The 22,756-nt window shown below is 47.3% G+C and overlaps 1 protein-coding gene across 1 annotated transcript in view; it reads right to left on the bottom strand.

The window, feature by feature from the left end:
- The window catches only part of ZC3H3 (zinc finger CCCH-type containing 3), a 307,903-nt gene that overhangs the window by 170,434 nt on the left and 114,713 nt on the right, over nt 1-22,756 (bottom strand). The window contains exon 4 of the mRNA XM_054984638.1: nt 20,103-20,262. Within this exon, the coding sequence (XP_054840613.1) occupies nt 20,103-20,262 (160 nt within the window). The remainder of the gene's footprint in view (nt 1-20,102; nt 20,263-22,756) is intronic.

Below are 22,756 nucleotides of genomic sequence, written 5' to 3'. Positions count from 1 at the left end.
AGAGGCAGCCCAGATGCCAGCAACAGTTGGCGGAAGCTCAGAGCAACACAGCCCGGCCAGCGGCTTCCTGGGTAAGCTGTGCCCGGTGACTGATAAGAAGAGACTGGGGTCACTTCTGGAGGGCATCGGCCTGCCACTCACTGTGCAAGGATCTTCCCCTGCCACTACCTTCACCAGACTGGCACTTTGGCAAAACACCTTTCAAGTTGGCAGGAGCAGAACAGAAAACCTGCCGCAAGGCATCGAAGAGGGGAGGGCATTCGCATGGCAAAGGTGGGGAGGGAGGTTGGAAGAGGCGAGAGAAACTGTTTCATTCATTTTGCTGGCATCTTCACAACGGACTGGTAAGGTCCAGGGGGTGGGGAGCTCTGCAGAAAGGGGTCTGGGTGCTACTGATGGAGGGGAAATCAGTGACACACAAACCACCGGACACTGAGTGCATGTTTTTACCCACTGAAAAGTAATTAAGAGCCCTAAAGATTCCCCCCCAAATTGCTCAGTTATTGGGGGGAAGAGGAGAATGTGGAGAAGCGGAGAATACGAGACTGCCTCTCACTATATGTTCCCCGGAGGGCCCTTCATTCAGCAAATCAACATCTGCTGGTGGTTCCCAACCCCAGGAAGGTCCGACTCTAGGTGAGTCTTGGCCTGGGTACCGACCTGGTGGAACTCTCTGTATGTGGAAATGAGGGCCCGGCAAGATTTACTACCCTTTCACCGGGCCTGTAAGACGGAGATATTCCACCAGGCCCCCCTGCCGGGCGGGAACACTGCCCCCCAGTTCGTATAACATCTGTAAGTTCAACACCAGCCCCACGGGTTTTAGTGAGGGAAGGGAAAATGTGACTGCCACTGGCCTTTATAAATTGAATCTGGTTTTATTATGCTAGCTGTATTTATGTTGTGATGAGCCTGCTCTTCAGGAAGAGCGTAATATAAATATAATAAATAAATAAATAAAATTCATTTTCAAAAAGGAAAATATATATTGGAAAGATAAACTAAGCTGCTGGAATAAACTCTGCGGGCACCTCAAAAACTTTTCTAAACTGGCAGTATTTGCACCACCAATCGACTGCCACACACATGAGCACCACCAAAGATTTTATTTATTTTACATCATTTATAGCCTACCTTTCTCACTAGACTCAAGGCGGATTACACGGTGTGGGTCAGTACAATCAATTTCAAAGACATTTCAGTACACACGTCTAACACATGCAATATGCAAGATTTAAAGAAAAAGAATGAAAAGTTTAAAGAGTTAACAATGTCGAAACAGCATAAGCAAATTCCATGACTGAAATATTAAACAACATAAGAACTACCCAGTAGGATCGTACTGATAGCAGTTCTAGAGAAGTCTCTGGTCCCTCACTCTTTACAGCAATAGCAGGGATGCAGACCCCAAAACAAAGATCCAACGTAAGGACGGCGTTCTGGGAAATGACCACTTATAAATGTAAAAAGCTGGAAACAAAGTTGAGCCACGACTTCACCGACAGCTGCAAATGTGCAGCAGGACAAACATTTATTCAAATTAAGTGATATTTCCCAATATATCTGGGACACGGGCCATGAGTCAACACGGCAAAAATGAGACAACGGCATATGGATGGGCCCAGCAGACAGCAGCAGCTGAAGGGGAGCATAAAATGAAGGAACACCAGCCTTCGGAAATCACCTTATTTTTCTGTGAAGGGCATGACGGTGTCACAAACAAATGAGACGAGCCAGGTGTCTAGACTTATACATATTGTCCCACTGTGATAGTCAAGCACACCACACGCTTCTTCCTGGGAGCCGCAGAGCTTATGGGGAAATTCCCAGAATTCAGAGAAAGGTTAGCTGCTTCAACTGGCTGCCTGGGCCAAGCCCAACGACTGACTCTGGGAACTGCAAGCAAGGAGCTTCAGAGAGGTGGCGGGGGGGGGGGGGGATGAAACACCACAAGAATGGTGCATGCTGCCTCTCCTGACCGTTAAGGCACAAGGGCCGGAATAAGGAACACACATTGCTCCAGCAGCACCAGCTCATGCTTTCTGCCCCATGACCAGACCACTAAATTGGGGATCAGATCCCCATTTCCCACTCCCTGCACCAGCACAGAACAGCAGACAAATTAAACTAGACGACAAGTACCACAGATCAGCATCATCCTGACCACAGGTGCCAGGGGATCTCGGGAGCGCCCCTGCCTGGTGCAGAGCAGTTCTCTCACAGCAGGGGGACTCTTCGCTGAGATAAGCTTCTTAGCGTCTCCCCAGTTCCTCCCCTGCTCTGTCCTCCAAGCCCAGAGACTGAAGCTCTGTGCTTGGCAGCTGGAGTCTGAACTCCACCCCAGCCCAATTTTCCTCCAGGCACAAGCAGCCTCTCCTACCGCTGCGGTCTGACCCGGATGCTGCTCTCAGAACTGGGCATCTGATACTTAGGGCTCACTTCCACTGTGGCGTTCAGAAAGAGCAGCACAGGAGTGCTTCAGGTGACCCGAAGGATAACACAAGGAAAGAGGAAGATGGTCTTTGTGAAGCTCGGCTAAAACGGTACATTCCACATAAGACTTCCGTGGTTTAAACTGACTGGCACACATTTATACTCAGCTCTTCCGTCTGCTGAAGTTCTGCACAACAGTTCTGAGTCTTTGCTAAGAGACATGGAGGGACATGGAGAGATCTTACCATCTCCCCCACCCCACCCCGGTTATTCACCTCCTCTGCCTATTTTGTGCCTTCCTCCAAAGCCAGGCTGCCGTTTCCTGGAACAGGAGAGCTGCCACGCTCATCCCCAACCCAGCTCTGCCATCCCAGCTTGAAGCTGATTGCTTCCTGGAGTGACTGCTCAAGAGTCAGGAGCAAAGCCTCCACCCCTCCATCAGATTGCTCAGGGACATGGCCCTCAAGTCCTTGGTCCAGCGTATCTACAGGACGAACTCTCTCTCAGCAGCTTTGTTCATCGGAACAGGGTCTCCTGCAGGTGCCACCTTGCACATGGGCAAAATCAACAGCTACCCCAATACAGTTATTTTCTGAGGCGTCCCCACCTTATGGAACAGCTTACCTAAGCAGGTCAGGAAAGCTCCCACTCTCCTGGCTTTCTGCAAAGGATGCAAAACTGAATTATTCGAGGAGGCTTTCTATTCTTAGGAGGGCTGTACTCTAAAGAAGTGGTCTCAAAGAGATGCACGAGTAAAGAGACAGGAACCATAGACTTTACTACTGTGTACTGTCTGTTGTTGTAAGTATGATCCTACTGAGTAGATTTATTTTGTTTAGCATGCCAATCTTAAAACTGTTTATGCTCTGCTACAGCATTTCTCCAGTTCTGCACTGGATTTCTGCTGGTTTTAAATCTTTGCAAATTTGCATGTATACACCCTATTACATTGTTTATTGAAATGTCTTTGAAATCAAGTGTACTGAGAAAGGCACACTATAAATAGTAAATAAAAAATAAAATAATTAAATAATTAAGGGACTCTGTGTGTCTGGTACTGCATCCTGGGAGGCTTATCCGAAGTCACGCAGGAAGCTGTGAGCCAGAACCTTGGTCTAGGTCAGTATTGCCTGTCTTCAGAGTCTCAGGTAGAGATCTCTCCCATCATCTGCTACCTGATCCTTTCAGCTGGAGATGCCAGAGACTAAACCTGGGACCTTCTGCATGCCAAGCAGAGCCACCCTTGGAGGGGTGATTCAAGCACCCACGGGAGCCTCTATCCTGCAGGGTCAAGAATGCCCTCTCGAGCTTTTGCGAGAGAGAAAAATCCACTTAAACTCAGTATCTCTGATTCAAGCGGTTTCGCTTACATCTTCTAGAGGGACCTTATCTTCCACCCTCCCTGCGCCCTCCTTTCAAGCACCGGCCACGAAACAAGGAAGAAAATGAAAAGAGAGCATTTACTAGAAGCCTCTTCTGATGTGCTCGTTCATTCTCTTTCTTTTCGCCATGGGACTCCCACAGCCTAGCTGGTGAAATAAGGCCAAGGCCTATCAAGGGCTGGAGGGGGAGTTTGCAGAGAGACAGGAAATTCTCCTTCCCCCACAGGCAAAGCTGGATGGCTGGGAAGGGCCTCTCATTTACACCAGATTTGTGTGGCGTACAGGGTCTGTAGGAGCGCCGAAACGCAGCCGCGCCACCCAAAGCGTCCCAAAACCCCAAAGCCCTCTGTGCCGGGTTTTCAAGGCTTCAGGCTCCGCACTCTTGCCTTACGCAAGCATCCAGTCCCCTCGGGCAAAAGGAAAGCCAGCCTTCCTGGGTGCAGCTGACACCCCCTCACCCGGCCTCTGTTTGCAGCTGGATTGAAGGGCCTGGGCACTGGGAGTGAAGCCCACCTGGAAGGCAGGTGGAAAGGAGGCCAGAAGAGGAGCGGGGGGGGGGGGTGCTTAATTTTCAAAACCTCCCACAGTTCATTACACGGGAGGCGAAAATCTCAACCATTTACTCTTGAGTCCCCATATTTAAAAGTTTCGTTTCAGGAGCAGTCAGCAGGGTCCCTCCACCTCTCTGCCTGTCCTACCTCACATTAGCCTGCGTAGCTGGCTGGGCTTCTGGCCACACAGGCCCAACAACATCCTTCTTGGTAAGACCACGCAAATAAGGGGGGGGTGGGATCCATCCTAACTGCTACTGAGGTGCTGGGGTGTATCCTACCCCTCCTATCTTGCCACTCCACTGAGCAAGGCTTACTTGCTCATTTATTAATTAAAGTATCTGTTGTTGTTATTTTAGAGTCTGCCTTTCCCACTGAGATCCAAGGTGAATTACATGGTGGGAGTGAAAATACAATATAATCAACAGCTGGGACAGTCACTGAGCAAAGTACAGTAATGAGCAACCGTTAGAACATGCAAGGAAAGAGAGACAATAGGACATGGCAGCAGAACATTTGGGGAAAAAAACAAGCATAAAGATGTTATCTTTCTAAAACAAAGCATAACTGATTTATGCTTGTGGCTCAAGTGTGAACTCTTCCTCCAGTCTAAGGGGTCTTCCTCCATCTTAAGTGGCTCTTCCATTGGAGGAAGAGTCATTCAGTTTGGAGAAAGAAAAGATCCACCACCACCACCCCGATTGCCTTGTCCAGAAGAGATCACAACTGCTGGCCTGCCTGAAGCATTCTGAGCAACAGGCACAATTTCTCCCCTGCTCAGGAATTCACTCCCTCTTGAGCCCTGGGTAATGGAGACTGCCTGCCTGCCTGCCAGCACACAGACTTTGACCTTAGGGAAATTATATCGGGTTGTATCCTGACACTCTGCTTGGCTAGTGTCTGACACGAGGAGCCTTCCTCTGACACAATCATGCACACATCCTTTGCACGCGGGTCTGCAGGCAGACAATTCCCAGGAGGTAACACTTCTCTGGTCCTTGGGAGGAGGAGGAGGAGGAGGAGGACCACCCCACGGGACCGGCTTCTGCAAGAGTGCGCTCCAGCAAGCAGTTCTGCACGCTCCCCGCGGTGGTAATCTGCACCAGAGAAAGATGCACCAAGGAGCAGCCCAAGATTAACACCAAACACCCTGTCAACTAAATAACCCATAATTGCTTCCCCAGGTTTGAAAGTGACAGTTTTATTTTTAATAGGATCAATTCAAAAATCTACTACTCCATTAACCAAAATTAAAAAAAGAAAATCCCATTATTCTTAAGTATTTTCATATGCATTTAAAGCTGGTCGTTAACCTCTGAGTCCCGGTTTTATTTTGTTTTCATTAGTTCCTCCAAAGTAGAGCTCAATTACTGTAGCTGCTCCCCGAAGGACAAGGAAACCTGGGCGGGATTTATCCCTGGAGAGCCCGGAGCCTGCCAGATTCAGCCGTCTCAGCCGAGTGCTTGCCGCTGCCTCCAGTTTGAAATGGGAACTTTTTTGAAAAGGGCTGCAATAAAGCCGAGGGAAAGGTGCACCAGGCACCCTTCACAACCGTGGGCCTTATGCATGATGTGGCTGCCACCACCATGGGCCCTGTCTCGAAATAATAATAGCAACAAAGGTGGGTCCTGGGCATGAAAGAGAAGCAGCAGGAAGAAATTGGGGGGGGGGGGGGGACATTCCCCAAAACTGTTTTGTCACAGGAATTCGGGACCAACTGTAAATGTGATGTGGTTTGGGTACCTAGAACTGCATGCAATACCCTAAAAATCTGGGGCATATTTCTCTTGTGTTTGTTAAGGGAAAGTGAAAAATAGAGGGGCAGGTGGGGTGAAGGGTAGGGAGGAAAATCTTGCATTCCCCCCCAGCTCCTCATAACAGAATCTCCTGTTGGCTAATAACCAGGGTAATGCCGTTTCAAAATCCTTCCTGTCAATTATTTCGTTAGTAAGACAGTAACCTTGTACAGCTTTTTTTTTTTTAAGCAGAGACTAAAAGTGAACCGAATGGTTGGATAGGGAGACTCAATGCAATCAGCGGCCACCGGATTGAAATGGATAGCATTACCGAGGTTGCAGAGGCAGGCAACATTGCAAACCACCTCTGGTAAGTCTCTTGCCATGAAAACCCCGCCAGAAGGCAGGCAGCTGTGACTTGAGGGCACCACAGTCACACTCCTGCTGACATTCCCCAGAGTGGCATCCTAGCTTCTCAACAGCATGGACCACGTAGTCCAAACCCACCCCCTCCTCTCCAGAAGAACCGATAGCCCTAGCAATAGTAATATCAAGACATCAACCAGGGGGAAAGGTGAGGTGCTGGAGAACAGCTCGGTGAGGTATGCGTAGGCCAGAAGCCCGCAACCCCATTTCTGTATCAAGACACAAGCGCTTTTCTTGGCAGCACATTCGGGTAAGTCAAAGCAAGTACCCAGATGTCAGCTCCAGTTGGAAAAAGGCAACTGTACGTTATAAAGTGTCTTTCATTCCTGTGGGAGGGAAGAGAATGCATTGAGCATTTGAGAGATTAATCTACAGCTTTGCCAAAAAAGCCGCTATGCATTTTGGCGGGTTCTTTTTTCCCCAACTAGCTAACAGAAAAATGGATTATGTTAGGCCGGGTGTCAGGACTTCTCAGAAACAATATAGGGTTGTGTGTCTCACACCATCCTCATTAAAAAGATTAAAAAGTACTTCCTATAGAAAAGTATACACTACAGCTACTGTTTTCTTCTTGTCTGTAACATTTCCAATCCCGGCAGATAAATTTCACTTTAATGAGATGTCATTTTTAGAGAATGGTTCTTACATCCCTTCAAAAAGTATATTCTTATCCCTAAACCTTATAAAAGCACGTCAAGATTATTAAAACAACATTTTCCACACAGACAAATATATGTGTGTATTTTTTTTTAAACTACAAGCCCCCTAACCATGAAAACGAATAATTTTTGCAGAATCCATGACACGGCCGTTTTTTAGAAATATGATGGAAAAGGCTTTCCAAGTTATCTGCTTAAGCTCAAGGTTTCTGTTTACTTTTCACTTTCTTATCGAATGAATTTGGAGAGAAAAGCAATTGACAGGAACTTTAAAGACATTAGTCACATTTCAATGCTTTGCCAGATTAAAGCGCCAGAAGCAGAGGAGTGAGGAAGAGGTGCAGAAACGTGGCAAGGAGCACACACCCTAATCAGAACACACACACACAAAGTTTTTGTGGCTGTGGAGCCCAGAGGCAGGAGGCAGACACGAGACGCCTTTTAGCAGCTGTACAAGAAAGGCTGGCAGGGGGCCGGGGGGGGGGGTTGGCTATTCTGAAATGGAGCTCTATGTTAACCGATGTCCAATGACATCACCAAAGGCAGGCACTTTGCTGTGCCCCCCCCTGTTCTTCCAATAGGAGCATCGGCTGTGCGGCCCCCGTGAAATATAGATCGCCGTGTCTCAGTGATGCATTGCGCGCTGGAATCACGCACTCTCAGCACTTCCTGGCTAGCTGGCACCCCAAGATCCAACTCTTTTGCTCGTAAATCCCAGTGTGATTTAATAGGCCTAACCCCTTACCATACTCAGCCTCCGAGACACGTTGCAACTCTCCCCCCACCCCACCTATAGCAAAGTATCTGTAGCATGGAACAGCACTGTTAACTCCTGCCCGAGATTCCAGGGGAGCAAAAGAAAAGCCCTGTGACTGTCCAGTGTCCTTCACTGCCTTGCATCAGTGTGGTGAGAGAATCCGGGCACTTTTGTTCAGCAAAGAGGCCCAAACAAGGGCTATTTTCACCGCGGTGCATTACCGTGCTCACAAGAGACACTTTTCATGTTGCTTCTCTGAACAACTCACACAAGAGCAGTGCAGAGTGTAAGATTTCCCTTGAAGTAAAAATTTCTCAGGCTGCTTTCAGTAGTGGGGGGGGGGGGGAACACACTCTACCCTTCTCCATTCCAAGCTTCTTTGCAAAACCAGAGACAGCTGAGCGCTGCTGAGTGCTTCCCTTAGAGTTTGCAGTGCCTGAATCTGAACTGTCTCGCATCTAAACGATGGTAAATGCCCCGCAACACCTTGCTGCCGCTAACTGATCCATCACAACCAAAACAACACTTTACAGAACAGACGATCCGTTCAACTCTGCACCTTGCTGAAAGGAGAGGCCCGGCCCGCAGCTGCCTGTGGCCGAGAGGGTCCCTCGAGGCACACAGAAGGCCTTACATGCTTGGGGCTCACTTCTTTCCCCTGCAATAGCGCCTCTGTGCCCTGGATCAGCAACTGCTGCCAAAGCCCTCCCAGCTTTCAAAACAGGCTTGGAAGGTGGTAGCAAGCCTCGGAAGCTCCGCTGGGCTTGAAGCTTAGATTTCAGAGGCCACACAGTGTTCTTAGGGAAAGTTGCAAGCATTATGCTCCAAAACAACCCTTCCCTGAACTAAAGACGCCTGGGGCTAACAAAAGCTTCCTGAACACCACTTCCACGCCTTGTAGAGAAGCGTGTCTGTCACTGCATGAGCTACATACACTCTCCTGACTGGTTGTTGTGGGTTTTCCGGGCTGTATTGCCGTGGTCTTGGCATTGTAGTTCCTGACGTTTCGCCAGCAGCTGGGGCTGGCATCTTCAGAGGTGTAGCACCAAAAGACAGAGATCTCTCAGTGTCACAGTGTGGAAAAGATGTAGGTCATTTGTATCTGCTCAGGAGGGGTGGGGTTGAGCTGAGTCATCCTGTGAGAGTTTCCCAGGGTGTGGAATGCTAATGGCGGGAGGCTTCACTGTATCCTGAGGAGGTTCTTTTGCATATGGATTGGGGCTCGATGTGCTAATCTTCTCTGCAGGGCTATTGTCGGGGATAGAATGTTTTGTTAGCCTGGTGTTTTTCAGAACTGGAAACCATGCTCTGTTCATTCTTAAGGTTTCTTCTTTCCTGTTGAAGTTTTGCTTATGCTTGTGAATTTCAATGGCTTCCCTGTGCAGTCTGACAAAGTAGTTGGAAGTGTTGTCCAGTATTTTGGTGTCCTGGAATAAGATACTGTGCCCTGTTTGCGTTAGGCTATGTTCAGCCACTGCTGATTTTTCAGGTTGTCCAAGTCTGCAGTGTCTTTCATATTCTTTTATTCTTGTCTGAATGCTACGCTTTGTGGTCCCGATGTAAACTTGTCCACAGCTGCAGGGTATACGGTATACTCCTGGAGAGGTGAGGGGGTCTCTACTGTCTTTTGCTGATCGTAGCATCTGTTGTATTTTTCGGGTGGGTCTGAATACTGCTTGAAGGTTATGCTTTTTCATAAGCTTTCCCATCTGATCAGTAATTCCTTTGATATATGGCAAAAACACTTTTCCTGTAGGAGACTGTTTTTCCTTGGTTGTTTGATTCATCCTGGGTTTGATTGCTCTTCGGATTTCATTTCTGGAGTAGCCATTTGCCTGAAGTGCATGGTTAGATGATTAATTTCCTCATTGAGAAAGTGCGGCTCACATATCCGTCTTGCACGATCCACTAATGTTTTCATTATGCCTCTTTTCTGTCGGGGGTGGTGATTGGAGTTTTTGTGTAAGTACCGATCAGTGTGAGTTGGTTTCCTGTAGACCTTGTGACCTAACTGAAAGTTTGCTTTGCGGATGACCAAGGTATCCAGGAATAGGAGTTTTCCCTCGATTTCTTTCTCCATTGTATGTTCAGGTGGATGTTGTTGAGATGATTCAAAAACCCCATCAATTCTTCCTCTCCATGGCTCCAAATTATAAATGTATCATCCACAAACCGGAACCACACACTAGGTTTTTGGGGTGCTGATTCTAGAGCTGTTTTTTCAAAATGTTCCATGTAGAAGTTATAGCATGGTTTCCAGTTCTGAAAAACACCAGGCTAACAAAACATTCTATCCCCGACAATAGCCCTGCAGAGAAGATTAGCACATCAAGTACCAATCCATATGCAAAAGAACCTCCTCAGGATACAGTGAAGCCTCCCGCCATTAGCATTCCACACCCTGGGAAACTCTTACAGGATGACTCAGCCCAAACCCACCCCTCCTGAGTAGATACAAATGACCTACATCTTTTCCACACTGTGACACTGAGAGATCTCTGTCTTTTGGTGCTACACCTCTGAAGATGCCAGCCACAGCTGCTGGCGAAACGTCAGGAACTACAATGCCAAGACCACGGCAATACAGCCCGTAAAACCCACAACAACCATCGTTCTCCGGCCGTGAAAGCCTTCGACAATACTCTCCTGACTTTTCCAAAATTAAGTAGCAGGTACATTTGGAACCAACCACAGCATTCCCAAACTGAGGAGGGTCAGACCATTCTGACAAAAATAATCAGGATGACTTAGAATCAGAGAATCAAAGTCATATGGTTGGAAGGTACCTCCAGGGTCATCTAGTCCAACCCCCTGCACAATGCAGGAAATTCACAACTACCTACCCCCCCCCCCCACACACACACAGTGACCCTTGCTCCATGTCCAAAATATGGCAAAACACAGCCAAACCAGCCTGGAGAAAATTGCTTCCTGGCCCCAAACTGGTGATTGGCATTATCCCGGGCATATAAGAAGGGGCCATGAGAACTAAGCACTGGTGTAACCCTTCCTGCCCTCCCTCTTGTGATCTGCCCAGGGTCACAGAACCAGCTTCTCTCATTCTACACCATGAAGGTGTTTTTTTTTTAAAGTCTGCATATCTCGTACTTGACAGAAACCGTCACCTTGACTCAGCATCCTCCAAAAACATCTTCATTGAGGTGTCACAAGACATTTATTTAACCAGTTAAAACCCTGATATTTAATCAGCTTGAAGATCTTTAATCAAGATAAATTCCGTGAGGAATGTCTGATCTTACCATACACAGACCACCAAAGAATGGCCAGGAGTCCACAGGGACCACTCGCATCATTCAAAGCACTTAAACTGCTCCGTGAATAGAATCACGCATGAAGCTGCTTTGTACTGAATCAGACCCTTAATTCACCAAAGCCAGTGTTGTCTACCCAGACTGGCAGCAGCTCTCCAGGGTCTCAAGCAGAGGGTCTTTCACCTCCTGACTGATCCTTTTAGTTGGGCATGCTAGAGATTGAGCCTGGGAACTTCTCTCAGTGAGTCACACAGCCCTTCCCCAACAAACAACCTCCTTTATTACTGCGCTGGTGTAACAACCAAGGCAGGCATCCATTCCCTTGGCTAGCGACGGACTGTGGCCCTCGCTCACCATATAGCCGTGGACACCCTGGCACGTCTAAAACGAAATGTTCCAAGGACTGAAGATCCCACCCATCCCCCTGGACTGCGATGCAACTAGGCATTATCTAGATACTTCACCTAGCCCTCAGCACAAATTTTCTGTATCCATCTCATCCCACTGCATCCACGGATTACTTGATTGCCTCTTAATTTGGCACGTTCCCTTTGCAGCTGAATACTAATGTATGCCACCATGCTAAAACAGAAAGAGACTTGCTACCCTCCACTGGGATCACAGCTACTCACCAGGCAGCCTGAGAGCCAATTCCAGCTAATTAAGCCACTCTGTGTGTTTCCTAAGCCCCGGCTCTTCTCCTTTGTTTGTTTGTTTGTTGGTTGGTTGGTTGGTTGGTTGGTTGGTTGGTTGGTTGGTTGGTTGGTTGGTTGGTTGGTTGGTTGGTTGGCTGGTTGGCTGGTTGGCTGGTTGGCTGGTTGGCTGGTTGGTACCCCGCCCTCCCCACAAATGGGCTCAGGGCAGCTAACAACCTTCATAAAACACAGTGAATCAATCAAAACCATAAAATCAATAATAATCTTTAAAAGTCATTAAAAGAGCCTATGGTCCTTCCATGACCATAGGCACTAAGCAAAATTGTGGGGTTAGCCAGCCTTTCTCCAGACTTGCCTACAATGGGGCGGTCAAAGCTGCTGCTTATGGTAAGTATGAATGTCTCAATTGTGTGCGCAGATGTGGTCTGTGCATATGGACAATATGGAGCTCAAATCATTTGCGGCAGGCATAAGGCATATGCAAAAAGAAGGTGCTGCCTCTATAGCCGATCAAGGGCAAGAGGGATAGATCCAGCAGGATCTATGGAGTTTTTTCTCACTACACAAGACCAATGGCTCAGGGGCTCAAGAGAAGGTGTTCCCATGCTCTGCTACCAAAATGTTAGAGAGACAGTCTGAATCTTCATGAATGCAAAACGTACGCACTAATGCTGCACTACCCAGCCCCAGATATCAGCCACCTTCTTTGACTTCGTCAAGTATTGCTTGAACAGAAAAAAAATCTAAGTTATTAGAATAATAATGAAAACTGTTTTAATACTTTCAGCAATTTCATAATGGGTTTTGCAGTAACAAAATATTTAACTTTAATGAAGAAGTAAATATAAGCCTCAACCTAAATGTACACATTATTGCTTCAGCTGCCTTGATAAAAGCACAAATTAAAAATGGACTGGAAGGAGGAGAAGATCTTGCAGTACCAAATAAATTTGGTACCTTAAATTGTCAGTGTCTTGACTCTACCATTTTGGCCGAGTGTCTCCATTACAGCATGAACTAAACTGACCCCCACCTGCCTCCCAGGAAGCAAGACTCTCGCCACACATACCACTCACTTTCTGTCCCTTTGAAGAAGCCTGAACTATGACTGCCAAAGAGCCAGCGAAAGATCAAATGGCAAAGAAATGTGCAACAGGAAACTCTAATCTGCTGAGATCCAGGTGAGCAGAACTCCAGTGGTGGAGACAGAGGAATCTGCACTCCCCTCCTCTTGCGAAAGGAATTTCAGGGGTGGGGTACAGGAGAAGAAGCAGCCTGAACTTTCTCACCAACCATTTCTAGAAAAGTACAAACGTGATGGGAAAAGATAGCCCACATGCCTTACATATGTGGCTCTGAAAAAAACAACAGAGTTGCTTTCGGGGCAAGCAGGACTCAACAGTACAGACTTCATACCATGTGAAGTATTGCACAAACACAACATTAATTCATTTTTAGAACACAGTGGTGCTGAGGGGAAGGGGGGAGATGGAGAGTGGGGTAGGAAGCCAATGGTCATACGCTACCCAAAGGCCACCATCCAGTGGCCACTTCTAAGGCTTCATCTATATTGATTCAACATCATGCTGTGGCAATCATTTGCAATACAACTGGCTTGTCCACACAGGGAAATGCAGTGGCAAAGGACTGTGATAGTGCTCGAACGATGTGTGGACGCAGCCTAAGCCATACCATATCAGAGGCTTCCCAAGCTTCTATTCAGAGCTGTGTGGAGCTGCCTCTGATTGCCAGATACAAGGAGCACGAAGGAGGGGTGCTGCCTCTGTCCCCTGCCTGTGGGCTTCCCTGGAGCAACTGCTGGGCCACTGCTGGTTACAAGATGCTCAAGCCGATGGGACTTTGGTCTGATCCGGAGAGCGGTGCACAAAGCTGTAAGGATGGGGAGGACCAGAATCCAGACTGCCCAGTAATGACTGGGTTAGATCTATACAGGGCTCTATGATTGTCATGCCGACCTGGGGTGAGGGGAGAAGCCGGCCAATAGGGAAAAAAGGGGCTCTTAGCAGCAGATGTACCAACAGAGCAATGTTGCTGCTCTTAAGCTATTGCTACACACAGCAGGGATGCCAACACTTTCTTTTTTAATGGGCTTTTAGAATGACTGCTTTCACAACTATTACTGAGTTCTGTTTCACCATCCACGTGCAGCTGGCCTCATGCACAGCTTATCCTAACTGAACATATATGAAGCCGCCTTTTATTGAATCAGACCCTTGGTCCCTCAAGGTCAGTATTGTCTACTCAGATCGGCAGCAGCTCTCCAGGGTCTCAGGCTGAGTTCCTTTCGCATCACCACCTACCTGATATTTTTAACTGAAGATGCCGGGGATCGAACCTGGGACCTTCTACATGCCAAGCAGAGGCTCTTCCACTAAGCCACAGCCTCTCCCCATGATACTCCCAAAGAAATCCCCAAAGAGGTATCAAACACTGATGAAAAGAGGGAGGGCTTCCAAGTGAAAGAACAGATGATTCAGCCTATACTGCCCCCCCCTCCCAAGATTTAGTCACAACTGACCTCGAACAGGAGGGTTGTGCTGGCCTCCTAGAGAGAGCCGCACATTTCTTACGCCACCAACAAACCTTAGGAGCTCCACTCCCAGGCGACCCCACACAATGGGAAGTAAAAGGGAAGAAATGGGGAGAGAGAAAGAGAGAGACAGAGAGACCTCCCAGAAGAGATAAAGGGGGAGGAGTGAGAACGAAGCACAATCAATAAATCTTAACCTCATTGGAGCTCTTATTAAGTAAATTAATTTAAGTTAATTTAACTCGATCATGACTCCCGATCACAGTGATTTAGTGAGGGGGGAAATTGCATTAGGAAAGGCCGCACACGCTAGATAGAAGAACGGAAGAAAATTAGATCCACTTAGCAATGTGAATTAATATGGAAATAGCAGGTGTAAATTTAACCTTATCAAGAGAGTGAAAATTATCTTCATAAATTTGTAGAAATGGCCCCCGAGTCGCTTATAAATCTATTTAAAACAAAAATATTACAAAAGTGCAGTAAAATTAATTTAAAATATACTCCCATCTGTCGCCTCCAGAAAAGTCAGTGGCAGGGCGAAGTTTAATGCAATCTAGCAATAAGGGGAGAAAGCTACTCATCACCAAGGGATTAGCATCCGGCAGGGAGGCAGGAACACAGGCGGCTGTGGGTCCTCTGCCACTCCCCCCAGCCCAGCCTGCAAATAACTCTTTTATGGGGAAAGGCACCCTCCCCAAGCGATATAATGGCCCGGCCCAACCTCTGCTCTAAAAGGGTGGGTGGCAAGAAGAGATTTCCACGCAGCAACAGCGCCTTCTTTTGCAGAATCTCACCACTAAGACGGCCATCCCCGCCACCTTCCACCTGAAGTCCCTTAAGGTATCACATAAACCTTAGGAAGAACTCATCACTCACACATCCTTGGCCAGCCCTCAAAGCTGTGTCAGTGGGGGTCATTACAGAAGACGGCTGCAAACAGCGTCATACACAGGACTTCTCTACACAGGTAGCCTGCACTCCTCACGGTGCTCTGATACTAATCCAGACAGAACACAGACTATCATGCTGAATGTCCCTACACAGAACAGCAAGAAGTATAGCCAAAGCATCCTCAGCCATAGCCAGAGGGGCACCCGGCTCAACATCAACATGCTCAGGGTGTGTGTTTTCAGCACCAGCAGAATTAATGTGCAGTCAAAGAGCCTGGAATTCTAGTGCTGAGAATAGTCCTTAGAGGGATGAATCTCGGGCTGTTTCTCAGGCAGAGAACACAGAAGGGAGAAAAGAGCTGGGAGACCAGCAAAGCAGCAGCAGCTGAAGCAGGCGCTCCAAACTGACATGCACACGATCCATTGAGAGTTCACATGACAGTGGCAACCGCAGAGCAAGGGGCGAGGGTAGCTGCTTGGACACAGGGAGGCAGGCAGGCAGGCAGACAGACAGAATTCCTGCATTAAGTTGCAGAACAGTTAAAGGATTCGGAAGGTGGTCTGCACACAGCCTGGTTTCAGACCTTAACCAAAGGAACGTTTTGACCTATCTAATGGCTAAGCAACCAACTCCAAACCCATGAGGCACGCTACGGAGATTCTCACCAGTTATTCAGGGTTTCACGCAGCTTCAAATATGGGCCTCTTCTCACATGAGGTAATTTTTATATCAGCATGGCTGCAGCTTTTTCTGATGAAGACGAGGCAAGCCCCGAGGCCATCGGGCGGAAAGCTATTCTGGCCCTCTCTCTACAGGCTTCATTTCAAGAAACATTCAGTGCCAAGAGACACTCCGGTCATACTTTTTGTCTAGGCTTCTCAAAGAACCTTTGTGGTCTCTTACACACATCCACAAAAAGTCCCCTCTCTGGCACTCAGATAAATGGGCAGCCTTTGTGGTGGATGAGGTAAGCTAGGCAGGTTATGTAAACAAGCTGTGGTGCATCAAGAGAGGCTCCCTTTAATGGACTTAAATAAAGAACTACGAGTCAATCAATAGTCCTGGCAGAGGCCAACAGAGGTGTGGGCAGGGGCATACAAAATCTCGAGGGACGCAAAGGGAATGGACAGGTGGAGAAGAGCCCTGGACATGCTGAGCTATCGGTGGGGGAAGCCAGCGCTTCTGACACATCTGTCAGACCCCTTGTGTACTCTTGAATGAAGCTTAGTGGGATCCCAGCATTTTTAGATAGCTAAACTAGATTGATTTTCCAGCCTAAACAATGATATAGCAAGCTGGATCCAATCATCTTCGAAGTAGCCTTTCTCTAACTTAAGTAGCTCTTCCTCCAATGGAAGAGTCACTTAAGATGGAAGCTAGTAAAGAGCCTAGTAGCACCTTTAAGACTAACCAACTTTATTGTAGCAGAGCTAGTTTGGTGTAGTGGTTAAGAGTGCGGGACTCTAATCTGGAGAACTGGGTTCAATTCCCCACTCCTCCACTTGAAGCCAGTTGGGTCAGTCACAGCTTCTAGGAACTCTCTCAGCCCCACCAACCTCACAGGGTGATTGTTGTGGGGGTAATAATAACATATTTGTAAACCACTCTGAGTGGGTGTTAAGTTGTCCTGAAGGGCGGTATATAAATCAAATGTTGTTGTTGATGTTATATAAGCTTTTGAGAACCACAGCTCTCTTCATCAGATGCATTCCTCCGATGCAGTCCATGCATCAGACGAAGAGAGCTGTGGTTCTTGAAAGCTTATGCTACAATAAAGTTGGTTAGTCTTAAAGATGCTACTGGACTCTTTACTATTTTGCAAATACAGACTAACACGGTTAACTCCTCTGGATTTAAGTTGGAAGAAGGCCCCTTAAACTGGAGAAAGACTTCATACTTGAGCCAACATGAAGGGTGGTGTATAAATATTTTAATAAATGAATGAATAAATTTTGCTCAGTGGAGTGGTAGGATCCAGCCCAGTATTTAATTATCAACTGAAATACAGAACAACCAATATTATTTTATTTATTTATTAGTCCGCCTTTCTCACTGAAACCTAAGGTGGATAACCCAGTACAACACAAATTCAAGCCCAAAATAATATATCTCCCCAAACATAACAGCTGGCCCCTCAAGATCTGCCTTGGGAAGATCTCAGAAGAGGCAGCAAATACATTTTCTAAATAAATAAATCTCTTATTCTCTGGCACTTTACGTTAGAATACCAGTCCCTTGGACAGCTTTCTGCATAGATGAATAGGCAGGGTGAGGCTGCTATTGTCCATTTTGGTTCTCGGTGGCACTAATTCAATGCCAGAGGGAGCCCTTGTGGAAACATTCATTTCTCACATGTACATCCCACCCTTCCTTGAGGAGGCGGGGGAGAGCACACAGATGGAGGTGATCCCATCTTTTTTGTTTGTTTCACAACAATCCTGTGAAGTAGTTCAGGCCAGAGGAAAATGACTGGTGGCCAATAGTTTTAATCACTTCCCTCAAGTGCCTTTTGATCTCTTTCATTCCCATGGAGGAAAGCAAGAGCAAAATGGTTGCCTTTAATTCCAACTCTGATTAACCCCCCAACACAGATTCAACAGGCACCCACTGTCATTTGAGGGTCTTCTTGTAAGTGCCAGAGCCAAGCCTGCTGCTAGTTTGCAGCGGTTTGTGCGCATCTGAGAATGGCACATATTCATGGATACTTGCTAAAGCAAGGGTGCCTGACGGGAGCCCAAAATCGTTCCAGGGTTCTCAGAGTGGCTTGTCCCCCTGCTGCCCATGCACAATATAAATGCCAGGCTCTTCTTTAGAGCAAGAGGGCAGACTGCCTTAGGAAGAGGCAATGGCAAGTATTTGCAGACTGGGGCGGGCCTGCACCTGGGACCGGAAGAAAAGAAAGCTCATGTGGCAAGGTGTTTCGGGTAGCAGGACTGGCTGTTCTGGTATATATGGGTGTGTTACAGAGAGCAAGCAGTAGCATATGGGAAAGGGACATACATGGTAGGGACTTGCACAGAAATTCATGCTTGGGGCTTGCAAGGGAAAATGGCAGCGCTGATCATGGAAAGAGAATGGTACAGGGGAGGGAGACAAAAGGGGGTGTTCAAGCCGGGTGGAGCCTTTTAGGGAAAGGTCCAAGAGACGGCTCCTTGGCACCTCCCGAGTGGTGAAGGTGGTCCCTTTTTGTTTGACACCTCAGTGCTGAAGCACACTCAGTGAAAAATCGTGCTCACATCCCAGCCGTGTTCTAAAACTCAATTAGCGCTCTCTTTGCAGTAAGTCAGACGTTCTGCTTTCAGAGAGTATTCAGAGCTGCAAGCAATGTGCACATGACATCCTCCAGGAACTAACAGCCAAACCTATTTTATAGCAGGTATACATTATCTTAATGTACACCATGTCTTCCCTCCTGTGACTTCATAAGTAGAGTCCATACCCTACAGAAAGCGATGCTGACTTTATTTTGATAAAGTAGTTACTTTTTTTTAAGGGGGGGGGAGAGAAAAATAATTGTTTTAGGAAGATAGTAAACATCATACTCCAATCTTAAACTCCTGAAATAGCAATTGTTTTGACACTGTCAATTGCTACGAAATTGCTGGTGACAGAAGTTTCCAAATAAAGCATCTGGTTCTTAATTTTTAAACTGTTTTCAAACTGAAACAAATACTGAATAATCAGCTTTAAAATGGAATATCAGCATTTTATTTTATTTCACCAAGTAATTGAGGAACTTTATTTTATTTGATTTTAAAATTCAACTCCTCCCCCCTTTCAAGCAAGCTGTCAGCCAAATTTATCGAACTTCATAATATAATTCTAGACCTTTAAACTACTTGCAATTTGCAAGTGGTCAGCTGAGGAGAGCTTTATGTAACTTAGAAAGGTGTGAAAAACCTGGCAAAGCATCAGAAAAATATGCAGCATTTAGACTGGAACTGGGAAAGTTTAATGGGGACAGCAGAGAAAAATGAGTACCGCTTTAAAGTGTTCTATTAAATTATTTGACAAATTTGCTTTGGAAGAAGAAGAAGGGCGTTTCCCAGAGCTTGCACTGATAGTATCACACGCTGTTTCTGAAACCGCAGTGTTTATCCATCCAGCTCTTCATCTAATCAGTTAGAAAACCCACCCTCAGCTCTTCCTGCCTGCTCGGCCGCTGCGGTCCAAAAAGGCTTAATATGTCGCCCAGCTTCTCCCCACTCACGTGGTCTACCAGTTGCCAGGCCAGGAACAGAAATGAATGTTACTGGATAAAGGCGGCAATCCTACATGGAGTTAGCCTCATGAAACTCAGGGGGATTTACTTCTGAGAAAGGGCATGCAGGATCAGATTGGAAGCATCTTTTTAAGGGTATCTCTATTCCCCCCCCCCCCGCCCGCACACCTGTAGGTCTAATAGCCCACGAAAAAATCCCCCCAGAGTGCCATATCCACAGACTAGCAGCCCCCCCCCCCCCCACACTGGCTGCTTTGAAGTAAGAAAAGGATGCAAGGAGATTTGAGCATGAAACTCCCATATCACACCTGCTTGCGCCTCAACAGCAGGTGAAGATGGTCAACAAGAGCCAAAGAACTGCTCTGGGGTCTTTCTGAGCATCCCTTCTTCATTGCCAAAGACAAAAGAGTTGCCGTCAGCCGCCGAGGCTTTTTTATGGCTCAGAGCACGGCAGTAAGTGTGGCAACTGATAGCCAGTCCTTGCCTTGGTGAAAGGAAATCAACCCAAACACCACCACCACTGCCGCCGGAACAGTTATTTCCGTTGCCCTGGAAAAACTTACCTGGATGCTGAGAGCCGCCTGGTTTTCCAGCCAAGAGCAGGGCTACCAAATGACGCTGCAACGCCTCCTGAGGGAGCAGCCACGGTCCTCTTCACTATCCTATAGCGAGTGTTGACCACTTTATTGGCTGGTGGGCTTGTGACACGGAGGAAGCTGGAGCCTGTAATACAAAGGAGAGGGGTAATTAAAACTGACACCTTTAACCACTAACCTCTCACTGAAATTCACAGACAGTCTTTGGGCGACACCACGTTTCAGGGAAGAAAACCATCTCAAGTCAGACTGCCTCCAAAATGCACAAAGAGCAACACATTGCATGCATTGAACCAGGCCTGGCTCATAATATCTCTGAACCTCATTATCAGGCCTGTGAGGTCTCATCTTCTTCCACACGTGCTCAGTGTGGCCAGGTTATGCCACGTGTGCAGCGTCTGACATCTCAGTTCTCCCTGGCCCTTACTTGCAGTTATCAATTTTGGGCAGCCCAGGTGCAGCCTCCGTGCACTGCTGGTCACCTGATCATGTCATTGCCCAAATTTAACATGGCGGCCTCACTCAAAGGCTTAGTCCATGTTTTGCCTGCACCTGCTGCTTTCTTCTGAATGAAACACAAAGTATGTACTTACACCAGAGTATCTATGGCCCACTCCACTGTGCTCATTTATTTAGAAAATTTCTCTGTCATCTCTCCACACACCAGTTCAAGAGGGCTTCTAAAGTAAAACGTAATCAAAACATAAAACAGCATAAAGCTGTTAAAAATTCACAAGCTATTAAAAACCCAGCATTAAAAACTGAGCCAGAGCATAAAACATTTAGCAGCTGAAAAAATCTCATATAACAGTTCCCCGGCTAGGAAAAGAATGTAAAAACAATTTTGAAAGATCATCACCTTAATTAAAAGGCTGGTGTAATGTTTGGCATATAAATAGGTTTTTGTGCATTTTACTTCTGTGTAAACGTGGGGGTCCCCACCCCAATGATAGGAGTGCTTATTCCAGGGGTCCCCGGCCTTTTTGTGCCTGTGGGCACCTTTGAAACTCTGACACCGCATGGTGGACGTGGCTACAAATTGGCGGCTGCTGCAGGAGACAGAGCCAGCCACAAAATGGCTGCCACAAATGACCTTCAGTAAAGATCCCTGTGCTGTGGTAGCAGCTGCTACCAAAGCAACATTTTTAAAAATTGCACAATCAATCAAATCTCCAGTGGCCGATCAAAAGACTTGTTGGATCCACCAACCTGGCACCACCAACTTTCTAAGAATAATTGGCAGACACCAGGAAAGATGGTGGTGGGCTCCACTGTGCTCAGGGGGACCCTTGGTTGAATATCTGTGTGGAAAACTAGTCTTTGTGTCTGTGTCTGTGAATACACCTTCAAGAAGATGTAACTGTTTGTAACGAAATGGTTACCAGGGGTGAAATGAGTGCCAGTTGCTGTTAATCTGTCTTTAAAGAAAGGGGAGGAAATGTTCCCCCTGAGGGTTGATGGGCTGTGAGGCCAGGGAGGGGCCTGCAGGAGTCTTGATGTGGGACGCTCTTCTTCCTGGACTACAACTCCCAGCTGCCCCGGGCCAAGAAAGGGCGGGAAAAATAAGGGGTGGAGCCGGAATAGAGATACCCAGCCGATCCTGAGGGAAAAGAGTCGCCTTCTTGGTCGAAGAAGGGGAGGCTCCTGCTGCTGGGTGAGACCCGGGTGCCTGGGCCCTAACTGTGGCGGGCCTGGGAGGCAGCAGAGAGGAAATAAAAGGTGAACCTTCCCTCAGACCCCCCCCCCCACACTTAAGGTAGAGTAGGGAACAGTGTGGTAGGGAAAGCAGACGGCGGTTCTCCTCAGTTTGATTTTCTGCCCAATGAGTTCTGAACAGGGGGGTCTACCCCTACGTGTGGTGCCTTTACCTGCTTTGTATATAGTGCTCTGTATATAGTTATTAAATTATACTTTTTTGGAATATAAAGGACCTTGTGGTGCTCTGACTACGTAAGCTCCCCCACTTGGCACGCTTCAGGAAGAGAGGGAGCCCAGGAGAACCTGATCAGACCAGACCTTGGTGGGTTGCCAATTCTCCAGGGCCCACCCAAAGATTGGGGAATTCACTTCCCAGTAGGGAAATTCAGCCAGAGGGGTCTCACTGCCCCTCAGTCAGGCGGTGTACAATTCAGTGAGTGGTGGCAGCGACGGAGTGAGCCACGCCCACCAGGGACGGTGGGAGGCAGATAGCGGGGCTAGCAGGCCATTGACGGCGGCTCAGTTGCCCGGACTGAGAGCCAGCGCCCGTTCCGCCACACTGTTTTTGAAACCACCAAGCTTAATAAGTTATTCTGAAACTGACACACTTACTCTGCAATCATCACACTTACATACTTATAAATAAATTCTGTCATACTACCATCTGTAACAAAGCTTTGTATAATACAGGACAAACAGCAGAGGTCTAAAGTGAAAGCCTTTGGTGGCAGCAAAAACCTTTTAGGAACTCTGAGGAAGTCAGGGAGGCAGCAATATACAGGTCACATAAAGGGGGCAAAATGCAACAGCTAGTGTTAGTGGTAGTGTTCCTCCCAAAGAGAAGGTGTTCTCAAGGTAAAAAGCCTGGGTCAAGTAGAGAACACCCAAAGCTCTGTGTGTGAGGAAAAAAGGAGTGTTGCTTG

Source organism: Eublepharis macularius, chromosome 7 (genome assembly GCF_028583425.1).
Source record: "Eublepharis macularius isolate TG4126 chromosome 7, MPM_Emac_v1.0, whole genome shotgun sequence".
Classification (NCBI taxonomy): domain Eukaryota; kingdom Metazoa; phylum Chordata; class Lepidosauria; order Squamata; family Eublepharidae; genus Eublepharis; species Eublepharis macularius.
The sequence above is the reverse complement of the archived record's forward strand: the minus strand, read 5'-3'. Positions and strand labels throughout refer to the sequence as shown.